Source organism: Meriones unguiculatus, chromosome 1 (genome assembly GCF_030254825.1).
Source record: "Meriones unguiculatus strain TT.TT164.6M chromosome 1, Bangor_MerUng_6.1, whole genome shotgun sequence".
Classification (NCBI taxonomy): Eukaryota; Metazoa; Chordata; class Mammalia; order Rodentia; family Muridae; genus Meriones; species Meriones unguiculatus.
The window spans coordinates 74486904-74507500 of NC_083349.1; the positions used below are offsets into that span (position 1 = coordinate 74486904).

General features: G+C 39.2%; 1 protein-coding gene across 3 annotated transcripts in view; it reads right to left on the bottom strand.

Moving 5' to 3' along the window:
- The window catches only part of Cacul1 (CDK2 associated cullin domain 1), an 88166-nt gene that overhangs the window by 52935 nt on the left and 14634 nt on the right, over positions 1-20597 (bottom strand). For all 3 annotated transcript variants that reach the window (XM_060391827.1, XM_021633291.2, XM_021633290.2), the window contains exons 2-3: positions 19381-19507; positions 18331-18433 (exon numbers count right to left, since the gene is read on the bottom strand). In XM_060391827.1, the coding sequence (XP_060247810.1) occupies positions 18331-18433; positions 19381-19507 (230 nt within the window). The remainder of the gene's footprint in view (positions 1-18330; positions 18434-19380; positions 19508-20597) is intronic.

A 20597-nucleotide genomic window follows, 5' to 3' on the forward strand; every position in this document is an offset into this window, starting at 1 on the left:
ATAATTAAGATCCCATGAGGTCATAAGGGCATAGCCCTCATTCTGTAAGACTATGCCCTTAAAGAGGTAACAAAGGGCTTACTCCCAAGCCATTGCTATCAAAATGTAGCCCAGAGGGAAAGGCTTTGGTAAGAATGCTTCTATCTACAAGTCAGCAAGAGTCCTCACCACAAATCCCATGATCTAGAACCTTGATCTTGAAACTTCTCAGCTTCCGAACTTAAGTTAACCATTCTGTGGCACTGTTGTGGTACCATCAGTTAAAATATTTTACAAAAATATATCCATGTGCTATTTTATTTTTACTCTTTAAGTTAAAAAAGCCTAAATGAAACAGTAATTTAAAATATTAAAATATTAGCAAATGATAAGATACATACATGTGTTCAACTAATAACTCCTAGGCCAAGGTATTGGGAAAAGGGAATGCATAAAATAACAAAAACAAAACACATTCCACATAAGGTCTTTGTAAATTTATCACTTGACAGTCAAACCTTAAAGACAATGTCCTGCCTTCAAGTTCTGCCACACCAAGACTCCTAAGTAACAAGTCCAGAAACATAAAATGAGGGGGCTAGAGAAATGGCTCAGCGGTTAAGAGTGCTTGCTGCTCTTCCAGAGGACCTGAGTTTGGTTCCCAAAACCCCTTTTCAAGCAGCTTACAACCACTTGTAATTCCAGCACCAAGGACCCCAGCCCTCCTCTGGCCTCTTCAGTCACCCCACCCCCATACACACACAGAGATACTCATAAATACACATATAAATATATGTGTGTGTGTGTGAAATTATAGAAGCAGTGTCTTAAACTATTTGAGGAATGCTGAATATTCTAATATTCTAAAAGATCACCTCATAATGTTTTCACTTCTCCCTTAAAATATATGCTGGGAACTGTGTCTACTTCATCTTTCATTACAGAGTACTTACGGGTGTGGGTGTTCTCTTTCCATTTCTTTTCCTAGTCCTCCTACCTGCCTGTGAAATAAAGGTTGTCTCCATCATACATATGAGGTAAACTGCTCAGAAATATTTAACCATTTGAGTGTGGCAAACTAAAAAGCACTAAGACTCACTCAGATTCTGGTGACTGAATTATTCTAGACCTAAACTCTCTTTTGAGTACTCTGAAACCCCCACCATCACCTTTTCAAGTTCAGACCTCGCAATTTAGGGCACAGTCCAGTCCTACTTCTCTGCTTCCACAGCCTACATGAGCCCAACTAGCCAATCATAAGCATATCAGTGCTCTTTTGTCTGCCAAACATCTCTCTACCCACTACTCACCAGACTTGCTCTATTCCTTCAAGATTTGTCACTTTCTCAAAATATCTGAGTTCCACGGACCTTCAGTCAGGCAACCCACTTACTGCTCCCACTGAGTAATCTCTGCCACTAACTACAATCCCCTAAGGCAGTAACTGGGCCTTACCTGTTCCTCTCCAATCTGACCAGAATGCCTAGAATACAGGAGACAGAGAGATATATTTTTCAAGGACAGAGTCTTTTGAAATCTAAACTTTAAATCTAACCTAACACTGTTTAAATTTCTATTTTAGTATTAACAAGGCTCTATGGCATTAAGTGACTAATTCATTCCTTTGAATTTCAATTTCATACTAAGAAACAATACCCAAACTATAGTGTTTCTCTATGCCAAGAATCAGGGAAAACCTGGAACCACTTTGAAAAAGACACATACTATACATATCTCTATGAATAAGGGTAAACAGTAATCATGAGCCTAACACTTAGAAAAATCCATTAATATTTTTAAAAGCAATCTTTTTCAACCAGAGAACTTAGAGAAAATGCTTCAGCATTACAGGCAAGCCTAACTACCCTTAATAAATAGACCTGCATGCATCATTTTCCTCAAAGAAGCTTCAAAGAACCCAGGAAATGATATTCAGCATTCAAAGAAGTAAATTTTACATATATAGAAAAAAAAATCTGAAAAGCTGTTACATTAAAATACTTTTTTCTTTCTCAAGAAAGAACACTTCGTCTAAGAGTGAAAAACATGAACAGTGATCAAAAGCACATTTAACAGCAGAAAGAATAAATAAAATTGAACTCCTTCTTCCTTCATAAGGTGCCCAAGCCTCAAAGGTTAGGAGTATTAAAAATTACTTTTTGTGCTAAATCAAATGTCAGAACACTTAACTTTACCTCCACATTTCATACAGCACTTACTCAAAACCTGTGAAATAACAAGACTATAAATTATGACAGCCTGAGAAAAATAAACTCCATCCATTCTAGGAACATAGAAATAAATTATCATTCTGAAAATCCTAAAACTGTTCCTCTTTAAAACTTACATTTAGTACACTCTGGTCCCCATTGGGAAAAATGCTACCTAGTTGAGTTCCACTATTCCAAAATGATAGCATTTGGCTCAGACATTAATGGGGGAAAAAAAATCCCTCACTGCAAACAAGAAACAAGCTGCAGGAAAAAGTGACTATTATTCTAAACTTCCTCCAGTCTTCAGGGGAAGTTGTGCGAGTGCCTAGATGGAACCCAGAGATTCACCGAGTGACAGACAAAAGTGTTCTGCCACAGCCACACCCTCAATCCCCTCTTCACTTAGTTTAAAATTTTAGTCAGTTCAAATGGGCTTAGAATTTAACCTGTTCTTCTCTGAAACAACTGCCACTATCCTTCTGAAATGTTGCTTGTAGAAATATGAGTTTAACAGCTCTTTATACAAATGTGAAGTTATTCTAATACCAATCTGTACTTTCTCTAACAATCTATCTTGGAATAGGTTCTATTCTATTGCCTCTTACAAATTTGTCTCTGGAGATCTACACTATTTAAAATAAGAGAAGACGTGGCTGAAGAGATGGCTCAGCAGTTAAGAGCACTTTCTGCTCTTGTAGGGAACCCAGGTTCCATTTCTAGGACATGGCAGTTCACAGGCATCTGATGCTGTCCTTCTTGCCTCCACAGGTTCCTGCACCCACATGGCCCAAATAAACTCATGTGGATACACAAATACACATGAAAATAATAAATGATAACTCTTTAACCCTGAAGGCTCCAAAGAAGTCATTATTCCCATGTGGGTTATATCAAATATCTTTTTCTATCTTGAATTAATGAAGGTACAGTGAAGAGTACCTGTACTGAATCCCTTGAGCCTAGGAGTTTGACAACAGCCTGGGCAACAATAAGAATATGTAGCCTAAAAAAACAAATGAAACTGGGCTTTAACAGGGTGCTCTCTGGGGACACTCCACCTCTTAATCATTAAGGAGCCCAGACAGCAAGGTGGATTTAGTAAACATTATACTGCCACTCACCAAATCACATACAATTCTTAAAGCCAAATTATAGACATTTTAGGATGAGTGATTTTGTTCAGCAATGGTGTTTATAAAGACAGGCATACCAGTTTCCAACATGTAAAAACTCAAACTCAAGGCTGGAACAAATGGACACCTGCCATTTGCTGATTAAGGAAGTATGATAAGTTAAAGCCCAGAAATAAAATGTTCAGTGTCTACCAACAAGTACCCTTGGGGTATTCCCCAAGTAGGAAATGAAAATCACTGCGACTGAAACCCAGCAGGAAATACTCATTTGTGCAAATTTAGAGATGTGCAGGGGCAGACCACACTAGGCACCATGAGCTTCACAGGTTCTGTACACTAGAGGGAATGGGCTTCACAGACAAGAGTCCAGAGAACAAATCCCTCCGTTTTCAAGACATAAAGCCAAGGGATGTGAATTACATGCTGTGTCAAGAGAAAGAACAGATGAAGCAGAATATTTGTGCAGCAAATAAGGGGAAAGAAGCCATGTTGAAGGAAGCTAAGAGTTCACCAAAGAGATTCAGAGAGTTTTCAGTAGAACAAAACTAAGAAAAAGCTAAACTCTAAGATATTCCAGGCATCAGGTAGCAAAGGACAAGGACTAGAAGAACTTCAGCTTTGTGAAACACAAAGTCCCAGAGTAAAGGCAGCTCATCACATGCAAAGCCTGTTCAAACTACCAATACACTTTGTTTTTTTCTCATCACTAACATCTTCAGAAGTCCACCAGCACACATTTCTTACATACTTCCTGCTATCAAGGATCTGAGCTGCTGTTCTGCAGCAGGAGTTTATTTACTCCTGCTGCAGCCAAATCACTGTCACTGTACTGTGCACTACTGTGAAGAGCAAAGGCTCAGTGCTCCTGAAACCATACAGCTGCTTCACATCACAAAAGCTGAAAGCATCTTACTCCAGGATGGACTTTCTTTGCTATACAATAAACAGAAGAAAAAAAATGAAGGAAAATGTTTTACAATACTTATATTGTAAGAGAACTTTTTGATAAAAAGGGTGTTTTTCATAAAATTATCCAATTGGCAGCATAATAACTCTTTATGCTTCAAAGTGGAAATTGGTATATTGCTATGATAAAGCAAATTAAAAGTTAAAATATATTTTTGAAGGAAGGTCTATTACATTATATTCAAAGGATACAGCATACATTTAAAATTCTGCTTTCAGGGAGAGGATAAAGTTGAATAATTTTTATTAAAATTTTTCTTAGAAATTAAACTATGAACATCTAATCTGAATATTAAATGTATAAAAAGCTGATAATTCATATTTCAAGTGATATAAGCATTTAGTGCCTTAGTAGTACCAAAACATTTTAATGCTTCTAACTTGAATGGTCTGAGGAATGTAATTTTCTTTCCTTGCACTTGAATGTTCTAGAACCTTTTTTTTTTTTTAAGATTTATTTATTTTATGTATATGAATGCTCTGTTTTCACACACACCAGAAGAGGAAATCAGATTCCATTGCAGATGGTCATGAGCCACCATGTGGTTGCTGGGAATTGAACTCAGGACCTCTGGAAGAGCAGTCAGTGCCCTTACCCGCTGAGCCATCTCTCCAGCCCCCTTGAATGTTCTATATTCTAAATAAAATTGAGACTTTTGGCAATTTACATATTTAAAGACATTAATTTTTCTAACATGACAATAACAAAGTCATTACATCTGAACATAGTTTTATGAAAAATAATCTTCCAAAAAATCCAACTTTAAGTAACTGGTAATTATTTTGACATTTTAACAAATCTCTTAATAGCTGGACTCTTGCATCTGCTTCAATATTCAGCCAATTATTATGTGTTTTGAAGTAAAGGAAGAAAATTTAACCTCAGAAATTTGCACATGGGGGTGGGGAGAAGGTACATGCCTTTTCATGCCACAACAAATATTCTTTCTCAGAAGCTTGACAAATGGTAGTTTCTTGGAAATCTGCTGCAATGTAAATTCAAACCCCTGTAACATTTAATGGGTGCATTAAAGTGAACATGGTGTTCTATAGGGAAGGATAGTTTTCTCAACACTCAGACTGCTGTCTGGTGTGCAGATAAGCATTCAAATGTATGAGCATATAGAGGCCATTCTTATTCAAACCACCACAGCTACTTTGGAGATAAAGATGTGGAAAGCAGCATTCCTTGCAGTCCCCTTCTTGTGGATATAAACCTTGTTCATAAACCTGTCTTCTATCTTTTAGACTATTAGTATGGGGTCTGAATAAGTAGATAGTACATTCAGACATTGTACAAGTATAGAAGTTCCTAAAGTACATACCTTTCAATGCAGAATATTTTAGTACCCCAAAGTCACAATTCAATAAAATGAGTAATTTTTGCATTTCTTAGATGTTCTTCTAGCAGACTGGATCATGTGATACAGACCAGGCTGTCCTGAAGCATGTACTGATCCTCCTGCCTCTGGCACCCCAGGGATAGGATTATAACATCAATCACACCCTAGCATATAAGACATTGAAACTGATTGTTTTGTTTAATTCAAACACATAGAAGTGAAGAAGGCTCCAGCAATTTGAACCACTACTACTTGGATCATCACTGTATAGACCAACAAAACTATAGGAAAAATAATACAAAGTAAAATTCATTTAGCAGAACCCATGAACAAGTTTTAGGACCCCCAGAAGTACTCAAAGGCTACATTAAGAGTTTCTATTTTTGTAAATACAATTTGGGAACGGGTTTATTTCACTTACACTTCTAGCTAACAGTCCATCACTGAGGAAAGTCAGGACAGGAACTCAAATACAGCAGGAACCTGGAGGCAAAAGCTGACGCAGAGGCCATAGAGGGTGCTGGTTATTGGTTTGCTCATCATGACGTGCCCAGCCTGAATTCTTATAGAATTCAGGACCACCAGTCCAGGATGGGCACCATCCACAACAGACTTGGGCCGACCCCCAACCACTGATTAAAAAATGTCCTACAGGCAGATGTTATGGAGGAGTCATTTTCTCAGTTGAGGTTCCCTATTTTTGAACTCTAGCTTGTGTCAAGATGATATAAAACTAGCAAGCACAATAGGTGAACTGAATTCCAAAGACTGGCAAACTCCACAAAGGAAACAATGAACACACAAACCGCTTCTCCTTTAAATAATGGTAGCCGTGGATGCAAGTAAGACAACAAAGAAAGGTACAGTGAGTCATTATTGGCCACTGTAACCAACAACACAGAATTCCTCATAGCTTGCACTCTGCAATCCACACCTGTTCTGCATTCCCTTTCTAAGAGCTTCCCCTGGAGTTCAGAGAGAGCATGAAAGCACTGACAGTTACCTGAGAATTCCTGTTTCCTGACGGTTAGCAAACATTACTTTAGTCCCAAGTATTATTTATTTTATGTCTATGGGTGTTTAGCCTGTGTGTATGTCTGTGTATCCACTATGCATGTGGATCCCCTGGAACTGGAATTACAGAAAACTGTGAACCACCATGTGAGAGCTACGAATCGAACCTGGGTCCTCTGAAAGCGCTGAAAGCACTCTGAACTGCTAAACCATTGTTCCAGTCCCTAAGTATTTATTTTTAAGAAAAGGTTTCCCCTATCTTTTGAAACAACTGCATAGCTATCTCAAAATAAACATTAAAAATAATACAATCTATGATACATGGAGCCTAGGTTCAGAAGGAGCAAAAATTCTTCTTGCAGAAGATCCAAACTTTGGTTCCCAGCACCCATCACAACTGTCAGTAACTCCAGCTCCAGGGAATCTGACATATCTGGCCTCTGAGGGTCCCAACACAATATGCACATAGTTCCACAGATATGCCACATATGCTCATAACTTTAAAAAAGTAATCTTAAAATAAGTAAGTTTAAAAATACAACTTGTAAATGTATTCTAAACATTCTAATAATAAGGAGATGCAGATAGTATCTACTTGTCTAAGTTCCAGGTTCAGGATCTGTCTCAACTGAAGCAAGCAAGCTTCAAAAATCTCAGCTCTATAGCAAGTGTGTGCTTTCTAGCAACTTAGAGAACATCACTTCCGAATCTCTCTGGGGACCTAAGATCATGCTAAGCCTATGATATAACAGGTTAAGGTGAAGTCTCCACCCTCAAATACTAATGGTGAACATTAAAATTACTGTCTGAATGAGCTGAGTGTCAGAGTATCTCACTGGCAAATTCTCCCCAAAGAACAACTTTGTAATGGCAAATGCTTCAGTAAAAAGCCTTCAGTAGAATTCACAAGTGAATGAATGGAGTTACTAACTGGTAATGATATTTATTTTGCTGGAGATCTAGGAAGACAGGGTACCAGACAATCTTCTTTTAAGGTGTGTGTGTGTGTTTGAGCATGTGTGTATGACAGTGTTTGAGATGTATGTAAATGAGAGTGTATGTGTATGTTGAGCATGTATGTTTGAAATGTGTGTCTGAACATGTGTGTTTGTGTGTGTTTGAATGTATGTGCATGTATGAGAGAGAGAGAGAGAGAGAGAGAGAGAGAGAGAGAATGTGTATTGCTTGTGACCACATGTGCATGGGTGCCCATGGAGTACAGAAGAGTGCATCAGAACCTCTTGGACTTATTGTGAGCTGCCCAATGTAGATGAGACCAAATTCCAGTCTTGCACAAGAGCTACAAGCATGCTTAACCACTACATTATTTCTCCAGCCTAATATCTTATTACCTAAACTCTTCAGTCCAGTAAGGAGAAAACAGTATACTGGGAGAAGTAAAAAGGTGCTTGTTTGTTTGTTTGTTTAAGACATACTTTCTACTTCAACAGATTTAAATTTTAAGCCTTTACCTTTTTTTTTTTTTTTGGTGAAGACATCAGTTAAGCAACCATTTGGTTTGTACTGCCACTCGCTGGGCAAAAAGCAAATAGCAATGCAATACCTGCCCAGGTCTTAACATCAAGAAATGGCTGGCCCTTTACTAGCAGTTTGTACAGACTGAATAAAATTAAGTAAGAGAGACTAGTTATGACTTAGTTTTGACTAATTTTATTATTGATTGGTTTGTCAATTATAGTGACTAGAAACCCAAGATATATTTAGCTTGAAAGATAAAATTACTAACTTTATTAAAATATTTTAATTAAAACAGCTAATAGGGACTGAGAAGATGGCTCAAGAGGTTAAGTGCAATAACTGCTCTTCCAGAGGACCTGTGTTCAATTCTGAGCACCCACGTGGCAGCTCACAACTGTCTGTAACTCCAAGATCTGACACCCTCACACACACATACTTCCAGGCAAAACACCAATGCACATGAAATAAAAATAAATAAAATTTAAAAATAAAATAGCTAATAAACATTTCTCTAAACTGCCATTTGGAGATTTAAGAATGAAAACGTGCATCACTTTCCTCCCCTACTCTGTTTTCAGTTGCTCCTCATCATGACCTAAGCACAGCATTATCTGTGCTAGTTTCCAGTCTCTGCTTAAACAACTCAATGGGGAATACACAGTATAAGCTCCAAACTATTGAAAATGAGCAACTGTTAATGGTCAGTGACTATAAACTACACCAAAAGTCACAACGCTTAGGTGGTTAAAAGTGAAGCTAAGATACACTGAAATTCAACCAAATACACTAAACTTATCAACAAAAGTGCTTGGAGAAAAGTGCTTCACAAGTGTTCCAGTAGATTCTGGACACACAGACACACACTCATGTCAAATGTGGGAGTATCATTTAAGACAGTTTTAACTAAAGAATGTTATACTCATTAAATTCAATTAGAAAGCCAAATTGTACAACTTATCTTAAAGGCTGGCTATCATTCAAAGCAAGGGGGGAAAAAACCAAAATCCTAGATACTTACAATAAAGCTTAAACAAATTGTGGTCTGTCTGTACAACAGAATATCACTTGACCATAAAAAGGAGTGAGGCACTAATCATGTGTCACTAAACCTTGAGAACACAGTACTAGGTTTTAAACCAGGACCAGAAGACCACATACTATGTGCTCTATTTGTCTGAAGAGTCTAGAACAGGCAAATCTGTAAGACAAGCTCAGTGGCCACCAAGGGCAAAGGAGGAAAGCATAGTGACTGCTAAAACATATCAGATCCCTTTCAGTGGGGACTAATATGTTCTGAAATTAGTGGTAATTGCTACACAACTCCGTGACTGTACAAAAACCCCACTGAACTATATGTATTACCAAGTAGATTTTAGAATATGTGATATTTATCTTAATAAAAAATGAATTGTAAGGTCTGGGAGACAGCTTAGTAAAGTACTTACTACACAAACATGAAGAACTGAGTTTGACCCCTATACCCAGGTAAAAAACAAAACATGGGACCATGTGTGGTGGTGCAAGCCTTTCTTCCTAGCACCTAGGAAGCACAGGTCAACCTCTGTGAGGTCAGTGTGGTTTACACAGCTACACAATAAAACCAGTCTCAAAAAAAAAAAAAAAAAAACCCAAGCAAGTAAAGCATGGTGGTCCATTCGTACAGCCCTAGCTGTACTGTAGACGTAGAGATAGAGATTCCTGGGATTTGATGGTTAGCCGTAGCCAGGGAGGGTCCCAATGAGACCTCATCTCAAAAAAGCAAGGTCGATGTCTCCTGGAGAGGCTGAATATATGCACATACAAACACATGAGCTCACACATGAACATATATCACACACACACAGAATGAGACAGTAAAATTAAATACAGCTGTCTTACTCACTCATGTTTTACACCTGTGCTGAGAGTTTGAGCCACATTATCCTTACTTGAGGACCAAGTTAGGAGCCTTTGTGACTGAGCACACCAAGGCAAGGAAGCAGCAACACAGAAAACTGCTCCTTGTGTTTGCATACACCCTACTTTCTGACATAACTCCTGTGCCAAAGGAAGAAGTCACTTGGTGGGGCCTAACGTCACGGCAATAAGTAAGTACAACTGTACTGTACCTCTAGAGGGAACTGGGGCAGTGTGAACAAGGTCACACAGCACCACAACTGGTGCATTCACTTTGAGTCCTAATTCAAGACCAAGACAGGCTGGCAGACACCAGCATGAGTAACTCAGCACCATTGCTCTCAAAAGCATACATTGTTTCAAAGATGGCATCCTAACTAAACACACCAGCCTGCATAATAGTAAGCACGACAGTGCAACATAAACCACCACACAGATAAAGAGAGCACATTACAGTGTGCCAAGAATAGTGGGTTCAAAGTGGAGCCAACCCCAGCAGGACAACACAATGCTTCCTTGGCAAGAAGGACAAGCTACTGGCAAAAGAAACCAGATGGAAAAAGACCTGAATATGTAAAGGTACAATCCACCCAAACCTAAAAGGCAGAACACGACTGCTGTTCTCATGTGGACTTCAGTGTGTGAACAGCCTTGAAATCCTCATCAAGGGCTATTTCCTTGCTCCTGAGAGAATGGAGTCAGAGGGCTAAGAAAAGAAAAGGTAGCATGAGACGTCTAAAAATCAAAATGGACCAGAGGAAAATATGAGGCCAAGATACAAGGTATCTTTTCTTATTGTCCAGGCAGGCACCCCAGAGGGCTTAAAATTAAGGAGACAGAAAGGAGCAAAAATATATTTAAGAAACTTCACAGTGGAAAAAATTAGCCAAGACTTGGGCTCAGTTTATCTTCCTACCCTGTCAACTCTTCACATTTCAGAATATTAAAATGACCATTATACCTTTTCCATAAAGGGTGCTAAAGAATAAGGCCGTACTGTACTTTTTCTGTAACTTTAGCAAGGCCTAGCATACAGACACTAAAAAACCAAACATTTTAAAACACTATCTATTTCCTCACATCTAATGAGCACCTAGCATTTTCTTTAAACCGAAATGATCTCTGTCTGGGTTCTGCAGCTACACCATTTCTACGCACTGAAGTTATTATTCTTGCTATGTAGCCCTGGATAGCTTAGAACTCAATATAAGACCAGACCAGCCTAGAAGTCACAAAAATCTACCTGCCTCTGCTTCCTGGGTGCTGGGATTAAAAGGATGCACCACTATGGCCAACCTTTCTCATTTTTATTTCCAACCAAGAATCCTAGGGCCAACTGTTTATCTTGCTTTACTTGTAAGCACTTGGAAATCTAGAAGGCATTATGGAAGGACCTCGGTAGGGCCTGAAACCATACATTGTTATTTCTGGGAGAAAGCTTAAGAAGGGTCCCAGAAAATTGTTCAGTTTAGATTAAGTTTTGTTTTGATGTGTGTGAATGTTTTGCCTGCATATGCCTACACACCACGTGCAAGCCTGATGCTCAGAGCTGTCAGAAGGCATCCATATCCCTGCAACAGAAGTTACAGATGATGTAAGCCACCATGTGGGTGCTGAGAATAGAACCTGGGTCCTCTATAAGAGCAACAAGTGCTCTTAACTACTGAGCCATCTCTCCACCCCTAAATCAAGTTTAATACATAAGTTTGGAAACCAAATTTATGAAAAGACATACTTTTCAGAGTTTTCACTATCACATTCTGGAATTTCAGATGACCTGTTAATCCACTACAGTCAGCAGTTGCCCATATTCCTTCCTACTCCAACCTATCTTATATGCTTAAAAGACTGATACTCTAAGATGCAATTCCTATCATTCAACGGCTTCTATCATCTCGATCTGGTCTACCTTTTCCAGCTTCTTCCCCTCCCAACCCCACTGGAACAACCTTCCCTGTCTTCTTCACATGACTACTCCTTAAGACCTGGGTAAGACCATACCTCTCCACAGAGAAGCCTCTGTCTGTGAAGTTCTCTTGTCTCTTCTCCATGACAAACTGTGGTTGGTGCTGCCATCCTCTTCACTACCCTAACTAGGCTGAGATTGGTCTCCTTTTACTTTAATGCCTCACGTTCCTCTGCTATTAATCACAGTTGTCTGGATGGCTCTAAACATTGCAGTGGTCTAACTAGCAGCCATTATGCTTTCTTTAGTTTCCATCTGTTGTTTGACATAAATGCTTAGGCCCTTGATTTTTCCAAACTTTATTATTTTCTAACCTAGCATTTAAATTTTTTTTAAATTAAATTTTCTTAAATCAAACACCCTCACCTTCTGCCTTGTTTGAGACAGGGTTTCTTTTGCTGTTGTCATCATCTGTGGGAATTTTGGGATAGACTCTGAGCTCAGTGCAAGATGATGGATTCCCTTTCTCAGCTGGGTTCCCTCTGCCTGATATGGGGAACCCCAGATTTTCTATAGGAGCATAGCCCTCAAGGAGATTACAAACCCAACCCTTTCCTAATGAGAAACAGGTTCTGCAAGCACCTGAGGATTCCTGAAAACATTCACCCTATGCTAATAAGATGCCTTGGTGTCTTGGCTTTCAACCAATGACCTTTAACAGTACCTGGAGTTCTTCCCCCACCCACAGAATAATTAAGTACTATGTTCTTCTTAATGATAGGGCTGTGCTATTCTACTGCATGTAAATCAAGTATCCCTGGCATCCCCAGCAACATAGAATCAAACATATTTATCCTCAAATCCCCTCCCACTGTCCCAGGGTTTATAAGTCCCTGTTTCACAGGAAATAAAGGGGGCCAGCATCATCTATTTCACCACGACCAGCTGGGACTTGTCATTTAGTCTGGGAAAGGACAGGCTCCCCTTATCCCCAAAGAATTCATTGCTGGAACCCCCCCAAACACACACACTTCCCCAGGACTTGGCTGACAGCCACAGGCTGCTGGCCAATGAGACCTTCCACCATTCACCGGTATCAGCCAAGATGGCTGCAGTTATCTTTCTTGTGCCACTCTGCCCACTCTGCCCACTGCAGTGCCCATCAGCAAGCAGCTGGCTATTCCCAAAGACAAAACCGGGATCCAGCCTCTGCCTCTATTAGTTTTGGAATTCTGAGAGAACCTCCATTACCCAATATTCACCAAGCAGCCCGAATCAGGCCAGGCCCTGATTGCTACCCTGAGCTCCTTTGATCCTTTGACTTCACCCTTTTCCAAGGGAGCAACTCGTACTTTTGTTTCCTGCCCAGCAGCCTGGTGGTGGGAAACATGAAGTGACAATCATCATTTTCCTTCCACATCTCCTGTTACAGAATTTTAGCAAAACTGTTGTTGTCTGGCAGGAATCTGGAGTGATATAGCACCTAGCATTGAAGTAACTTTTTGTCACTGTTATCTATCCCTCTGATGTTTCCAGAGCCTTTGCTTCTCTTAGTCTGAGACAGGACTGACAATGACAGTCTCCCTGTAGAAGCACTGGGGTTATGTGTCTTGCTTATATAAATGGACCCTGGGGGTTTACAATCCCCACTGAGGTATTTACTTCCCCAGCACTTGTCTAAAACTTCCAATATTCATTTTCAGTTTTTCTGCTCTCTGGTCCATATGGTTCAGCTGTGTCTCTTGACAGCTTGACACTGGTAGAGCTACAGGATCCCATGGTGTCTAATTAGTGCTTCTTTGCACAGCACTTAGTTTTTCACATTTCATAAAATAATAAACAGGCTGAAGTTTAAATCATTCCTATTCTGTGCCTCATCTGTTCTTTGTGCTCCTTTCCTCTTTTCTTGGTTTGATTATTCTTCAATTGCTTCATTTTCTATCTCTATTATCATGTTAGATTTACTTCCACTGTGCCTTTAGAGGTTGTCTATAGCTTGTCATTTTTACTGTTGCTGGGATCTATTCCTTCAGTTTGATGAGTTGATGATCAATTTTATTTCTGCCACTCAAGTCTTATCAGAGCTCTGTTAAATTTCACAGCCCTGAGCTGGGGAAGCAGCTCAATAGTAGAGTACATGCGTAAATTTCAGGGCACAGTGGCCTCCTCTCCTTCCAGAATAGGTAGGTGGCCCTAACAGGCAGGAGATTCAAATGTCAAGCTCCACTCAGTCTGAAGTTTCCTTTTCTCAGAACTTGGTCCTATAAATCCTTAGTTTTCTGTTGCATTCTGGTCTTTTTTTTTTTTTTTAATTGTTCTCAGCAGGAATGAACCAAATCACCTCTTCTTATCAAAGACATATATCTAACAGAATACCTTACATACTTGGACAGAAAAGTGCTAGCTATATCAAATTTCCTTCCAGAAATGCTTACAACAATTAAACCAACTCTTTGTTGTTATTGTTTTGTTTTACACGTTTTTTTGTTTTATTTCGTTTTGTTCTTTTTTTAAAATAATGACAAAGAATTCAACTATGATCGATTGAAATGGATGGTGGCATCTTTAAGTTTCTGAACAAGAATATATGGCCACAAGCTAGGCATGAGAGCACACAGCTTTGATCTCAAAATTTGGGAACCAGAGACAGGTGAATTTCTCTAAGTTTGAGGTCAGCTGAAATTACACAGTGAGGTCCTGTCACTCACCCACCCACCTCCACCCCCACATCCAAACCCACGCACAGGCATGCACACTTGCACACCACAGAATGTATGGTCACAAGTTAGGGATTTTTAAGACATTACTCAACTGAATGAAGAGTTGTAAATGCAAACAAGAAAATATTGGCTTGGAGCATATGTCAAGACTGTGCTAGAGCAGGATGTAAGCAGCAATTAGTGTGATAGCCTACTAACTGACCATCTCCTGAAAGCAAAAGGAAAGAGAGAAGAGAGGAACCAAAGATGAATGTGGGATCTTAAGCCTGAGACAGTGAGCTGGGTAGAGGCCTTCCAACTTGGCTGTGAATGTGACCTTTCTACCAGAAGTAATTCAAACTCAGCAGGCATGTTCTAAGTCCTATCCACATCCTCAGCTCAAGTATGGTGATTTCTGTAAATCTAAACAGAACTTTTCGAAACTAAGTAGCTGTGCCAGCAGTGGTAGTGCACACCTTTAATTCCAGCACTGGAGAGTCAAAGGTAGGCAGATTATTCTGAAGCTAGCCTTGTCTACATAGCAATTGCCAAATCAGCCAGGGCTACATACTAAAATACTACATACATACTGTCTCAAAAACAACAAAAATAAACACTAAGCAGACTATTTGCTCAACTGGTAAAAACAATTTTCTATATACGACTATTCCATTCATTTGTAAATCAAAAACTAAAACTCTGGAAATACAGAAAAGAAAAAAAAAACACAATTTTCTTATGACATTTAAAGGAGACAGGACTTATAGAGAGTTTAAAAGAAAAAACTAGGCAGGATAACAGAAACTATAGACAGGCATCAAGTGAAGTTATAAGCAAGAAGAACACCAAGTGGGTTTAGTTATTTGTTTTACCAATTCAACAACAAACTTTTTAAGTTACTGAAGAGGTGCAAAGGACACTATTCTAAAATAAAAGGTGTATGTAAGGGAGTATGGCATGTGTGTTTTAAAACACTAAAATGGTGCTATCATAAAAATTTTTTACGTCTGCCAGACTAATATATTAAAATCTAAAAACAAAATTCTCTAGCTTTTAGGTCAACACCAAAAATAAATATGGAGTGTTATTTCAGACAGCACTTTGAGTGTCTGCAACAGAACGTGCCTTTAAATAAGAACAAATAAGCCGCACTGGGAACAGAAGCTGGTGCCTGCAGCCCACTGGTTTGCCAACTGCAGTGCTCAGCTTCCCTTACCTGCCACATGCAGCTCATCTCACTGTTCTGGCTCAAGAATATAAAAAACAGGTTGCAAATAACATGCTCCATCCAAATACAAAGTCCTGCCCCGTAGAAAACTACATAAGCTTCTAGAGAACATGAAGATCAGCTGACCATGATACTCTTTCTTACTGGTGTAAGTCGAACTGAGTTACATTTGTGCCAGGCTAAAAAGAGAAACACAAAACAGGGCAGTCCCTGCCTCACAGGTGAGCAAGAGAAGTAGTCAGGCATGAATACAGAGACAGTATTCAATAACACAACCACAGCCCTAATAGGCTTGTTACTTGTAAGAGGCTCTGGATCCACAGACAAATACCTACAAGTCTGTTTTGTTCTACTCTGCTCTGTATTGTTACAAGAGTTGGATAAGAATTCCAGGAAGGCTATCCATAGGTTAACAGAAATGAATGTAATACTGAGAAAGGTTTTGCATGGCAGGAAGCAGAAAAGGGTCTTACAACTTAGTATAAAGGGAACACAAATCTTTCAATAAAACTACTTCACCTTAATGTTGAAAAAGTTGACAAGATGATGTTAACATGTTTAATAAAAGGGCCTACAACTGCTGAGTGACAAAGATGAGACCAGGGTCTGAGGTTCATGCTGTTACCTACTTTACCTAGCTATTTAAAACTGGTTACAATCTTCCAAAATAAGTCATCTTAAAGATTAGCAGGGTGGTGTATGTCTATAATCTCAGGACCCGGGAGCTAAGGCTAGATCAGGGACCAAGGCCATCCTGGCACCACTGTAACTAGATGTTACTTAGGTGAAGCCCAGCTGAGACTGACTCAAAAAGCAAGAGCTAGTGCAGCTCAGGGGGGAACACTTCCTTAGCATGTCCAAGACCCTAAGAATCTGAGTCCCAGAACCTCAAGAAAAAAAAATGTAAAGAAAAATATTTTTAAACTCAGTGGGGAGTATATTGACTCTAAAGTCACCAGTTTTATATCATATATACCTTAACGTTTACCACATTTAGCTTTTCTAAAAGAATACTAAAATACTAAAAAAAAGAGCACCTTTATCTTGTGTTAATCTTTAATAAGTCCTTTCTAATAGGAAGTTAAAGTTTAGTTTTGTGAAATGCTGTATTAGCTGGGTGAGGAAACAGACTCTGACACAGACATGACTAAAACTTGTGAGTCTAACCTGGTACCTTCGGGAACATCAAGATGACATTACTTACCAGACTGTTTGTTCATCAAAGTGTTATTAGTTTAAAAGCTACCTAAAGATCAATCAATCAAAAGCTGGCTAAATATACTTAGGTACATAAAGTAACCGACAACAATCAGCAAAGCACTTGTAAAAGGACAGTGAGAGAAACCAGAGGAATGATAGATAGGTTCACAGGACAGACATACCAGAGCAGAAAGCTGCCTTTTGATGAGAAATCAGGGAGAAAGGAGAGTCGAGAATTAAAAAGTAAACTATTTACAGCATAACGAACAGCTTTTGAGTTTCACCTATAACTTACACATGACACCTAGGCAGTATTATATACATATATGTAAATATATGTTAATGAGTACATTGTATTCGGTTACAAAAAGATGAAAATAATTTAATAGGCAAAGTTATATACTTTAGAAAATGTAACTCTGGCTATAATTGAGAAAAAAGAAGGAAAAATAGAAAACAAAACCCTTGGGCCAATGAGGTGGCTCAGCATGTAGAAATGAGAACCTGACACCAAGCCTAATGACCTGAGCTTGCTCTAGGACCCACACAGTGGAAGGAGAAAACCAACTGTAGCAAGGGCCCGTGGGGCATGTGCACACTGACCCCCCCACCAAGATGAAATGTAAATGAGATACAAGGTGAGCGAGAAACTGTATCAAACACAAATCCTACTTTTGGAACTGTTCCTCACCTTGGAGTGAACCCTGGTCACTAACTGTGAGTGAGTTTTCTAGACTCTGTTACTTCCACACCAGAATCCAACTGGGATCTGGCTCTAGCACAAAACTAGTGTCTGAGGGAAAGGTCACTGAGGGTTTTCTGCTGTTACCTAGATAGTAAAAACATCTGCAAGACTTTGCCAATAGCTGGCTTCAACTATTCACACTGCAAGTTTTAAAAACTAGAAGGCAAAACATTCACTCTTGAAGGACAACACAAATTCAAAACAAAAGTTAAAATACAATGCATTTTTTAAAAAATTTCACCAAGTAGTGAAGTTAACAGAAAAACAAGGTTTTAAAGGAAAGAAACATGGACATGGTGTTAAGTAGGAACAGTTTATGAATAAAGTATATTCTAAATAAAAAGGTCCATAATTTATGTCAAATTTTCAAACTACTCTAAAGATTAGATCATTTAGTCAGTATCCAACTAAAAACTATAAATTTGTATGTTAAATCAATTGACAAGATCCCAACTGTTCAGGCAACAGCCTAGTTCCATCTCGTCAGAAACACTCAAAGCAGCAAATACTAATGCATTCAGCTCCTTACCTGCAGCTCCTTGGATACTCGCTCTAAGTGGCTGGTTATCTTTTTAATCAGATCACTGTACATCTGTTCAGAGTGCTGCTGGCACACACACTTATACACACAGCTGCAAGAAGAAACAAGGGCACCGGAAGCAAGTCAATGAAGAGCATTCCATACAACCCCATGCTAAAACACACTTCAAGATGGGCGGTGGTGGCACACACTTTTAATCCCAGTGCTTTCGAGACAGAGGCAGGCGGATCTGAGTCTGAGGCCAGCCTGGTCTACAGAGCCAGTTCTGGGACAGCCAGGGATACACAGAGAAACCCTGTCTCAAACGAAAACAAACAAACAAACAAACAAAAAACAGAAACAAAAACAAAACCCACACATTCAAAATACCAATCACCAGCCTCAAACAGGTGATAAACTCAAAACTAAGAAAAATCTATCCTCCCTAGTCAGTGTTCTGATGGAAAGGACATTGCCAACTAAATTCCCATGGCCCAAGTAGAACATATTAAATAGGCGTAAAATAATCCGAAATTGGTGAGGATCTATGGTCTGAACATGGTGACTCCTTATAAACCAGCTTCTCTCTCATTTATTAAAAATACATGTCAAAATAAGGACGAGTCAGAACCAACAGAGAGAAAGTTTCTAACTCACAAGGATGTTTGCATCTCTTGGTGGGGAACAACATAGCCGTCACCTCTCCCTGACACTATTCAGCTGAGCTCATTTCCCAGCCCAGCTCCTAATCTGCTGCTTCCCTTTTACCAAAAGCTGGGTGACAAAATACCAAAGACAATTAGAACTGCATGTCAGTATACATCAACAGAGCTAACAAGGACCTCCCTAAAAACCATGTATTTTTACAGCAAATAAAATTTTTCTCACTGGCCACAGAGGTTTTCCCAGAGGCAGGCAGGCAAGCAGAGGTGGAGTTAGCAGTGTCTTGATTTGCTGACCACGCACAAAGCTCCAAGACACCAGCGTAGAGAATATATACACCCAGCTCACACACGTCATATATCACATCAAATCCAGAAAATTTAAATGGCGACTTACCTGTAAATCTGTTCATAGGATATAGGTATATAGTCACCAGGACTCTGGGTTAGAAGTTGGTCTATGGCACCATCTAATTTTGGCCAATATGTGCTCTTATAATCTTCAATTGTTATAACATTCATTACTACAAGTAAAAGAAAAATAAACATTACTATGTGCCACATGGAAATACACTTTGTAACAAGTATATACTCATTTAATATCCATCTTTCCACTACTTACCCACTTCAGTTCCATTTTTAAAAAGAGAAATTTAAGAGGCAAAGGAAGAGGCAGGCAGGTCTCTCTGAGTTCTAGGACAGTCTGATCTATATAGTGAACTCTAAGACAACTCATGACACTGTCTCAAAAAAGGAGACACTGGGGAGAGGGAAGAGAAAGAGAAAGAGAGAAGAGAGAACTGAAAAAAGAAAGGGAGAGAGAATGACTGGAAGAGAAAGAGTGAGAGCATAAAGCACAAAAATCTGGTCAGGAATGTTAAGAAGTCATTGCTTTCCTTATTATAAGCTTCTATCAGTGAAGCAGTCTCAAATATACTCTGACCTTCAAATACTTATTATCACAATTATATGAGAAAATGAGCCATTATTGAACCACAAGAAGATTCCAGAAACTGTGGCATTCCATAATTAATTTTTATAGATATCCCTCGGGGGAAAAAAAAATCTACCTAGTGACTGGAAACACAGGGCCTAAGATTTAAGTAATGCTGTAGTCCCAAAAAGGGCTTCCACAAAATATGCTGACGTTTATGGTGTCACCAGGCTCCAAGTACCTAGAACCTGACAAGCGCAAGAATAACATAGAAACCCTGCACTAAAAGCTCATTTCAAATTCAATGGACAGACCCTCACCAATGGTCCCTAGCTGTTCCTACAACCAGGAGCAAAAGGGGCTTTACAGCAAGATGCTCATGGTAAAGGGAGAGAAGAGGGAACAACTTTCAGATCAGGTAGCTTACTGCTCATTCTATCAAAAACTGGGAAGCAGGGAGGTTAAGTGGCTTCCTCCAGAATACACGGCTAAATACAGACAAAGAAGCCAGGTCAGGGAAAGCCTTACTATTACATTCCTAACATTTACACACACACACACACACACACACACACACACACACACACACGCACACCAATTTTCTTTAAATCAATTCGCTTTTTGTGCTATAAAATGTATGCTAAAAGTGCTTAAAATGACTTTTACTAACTCATGAGACA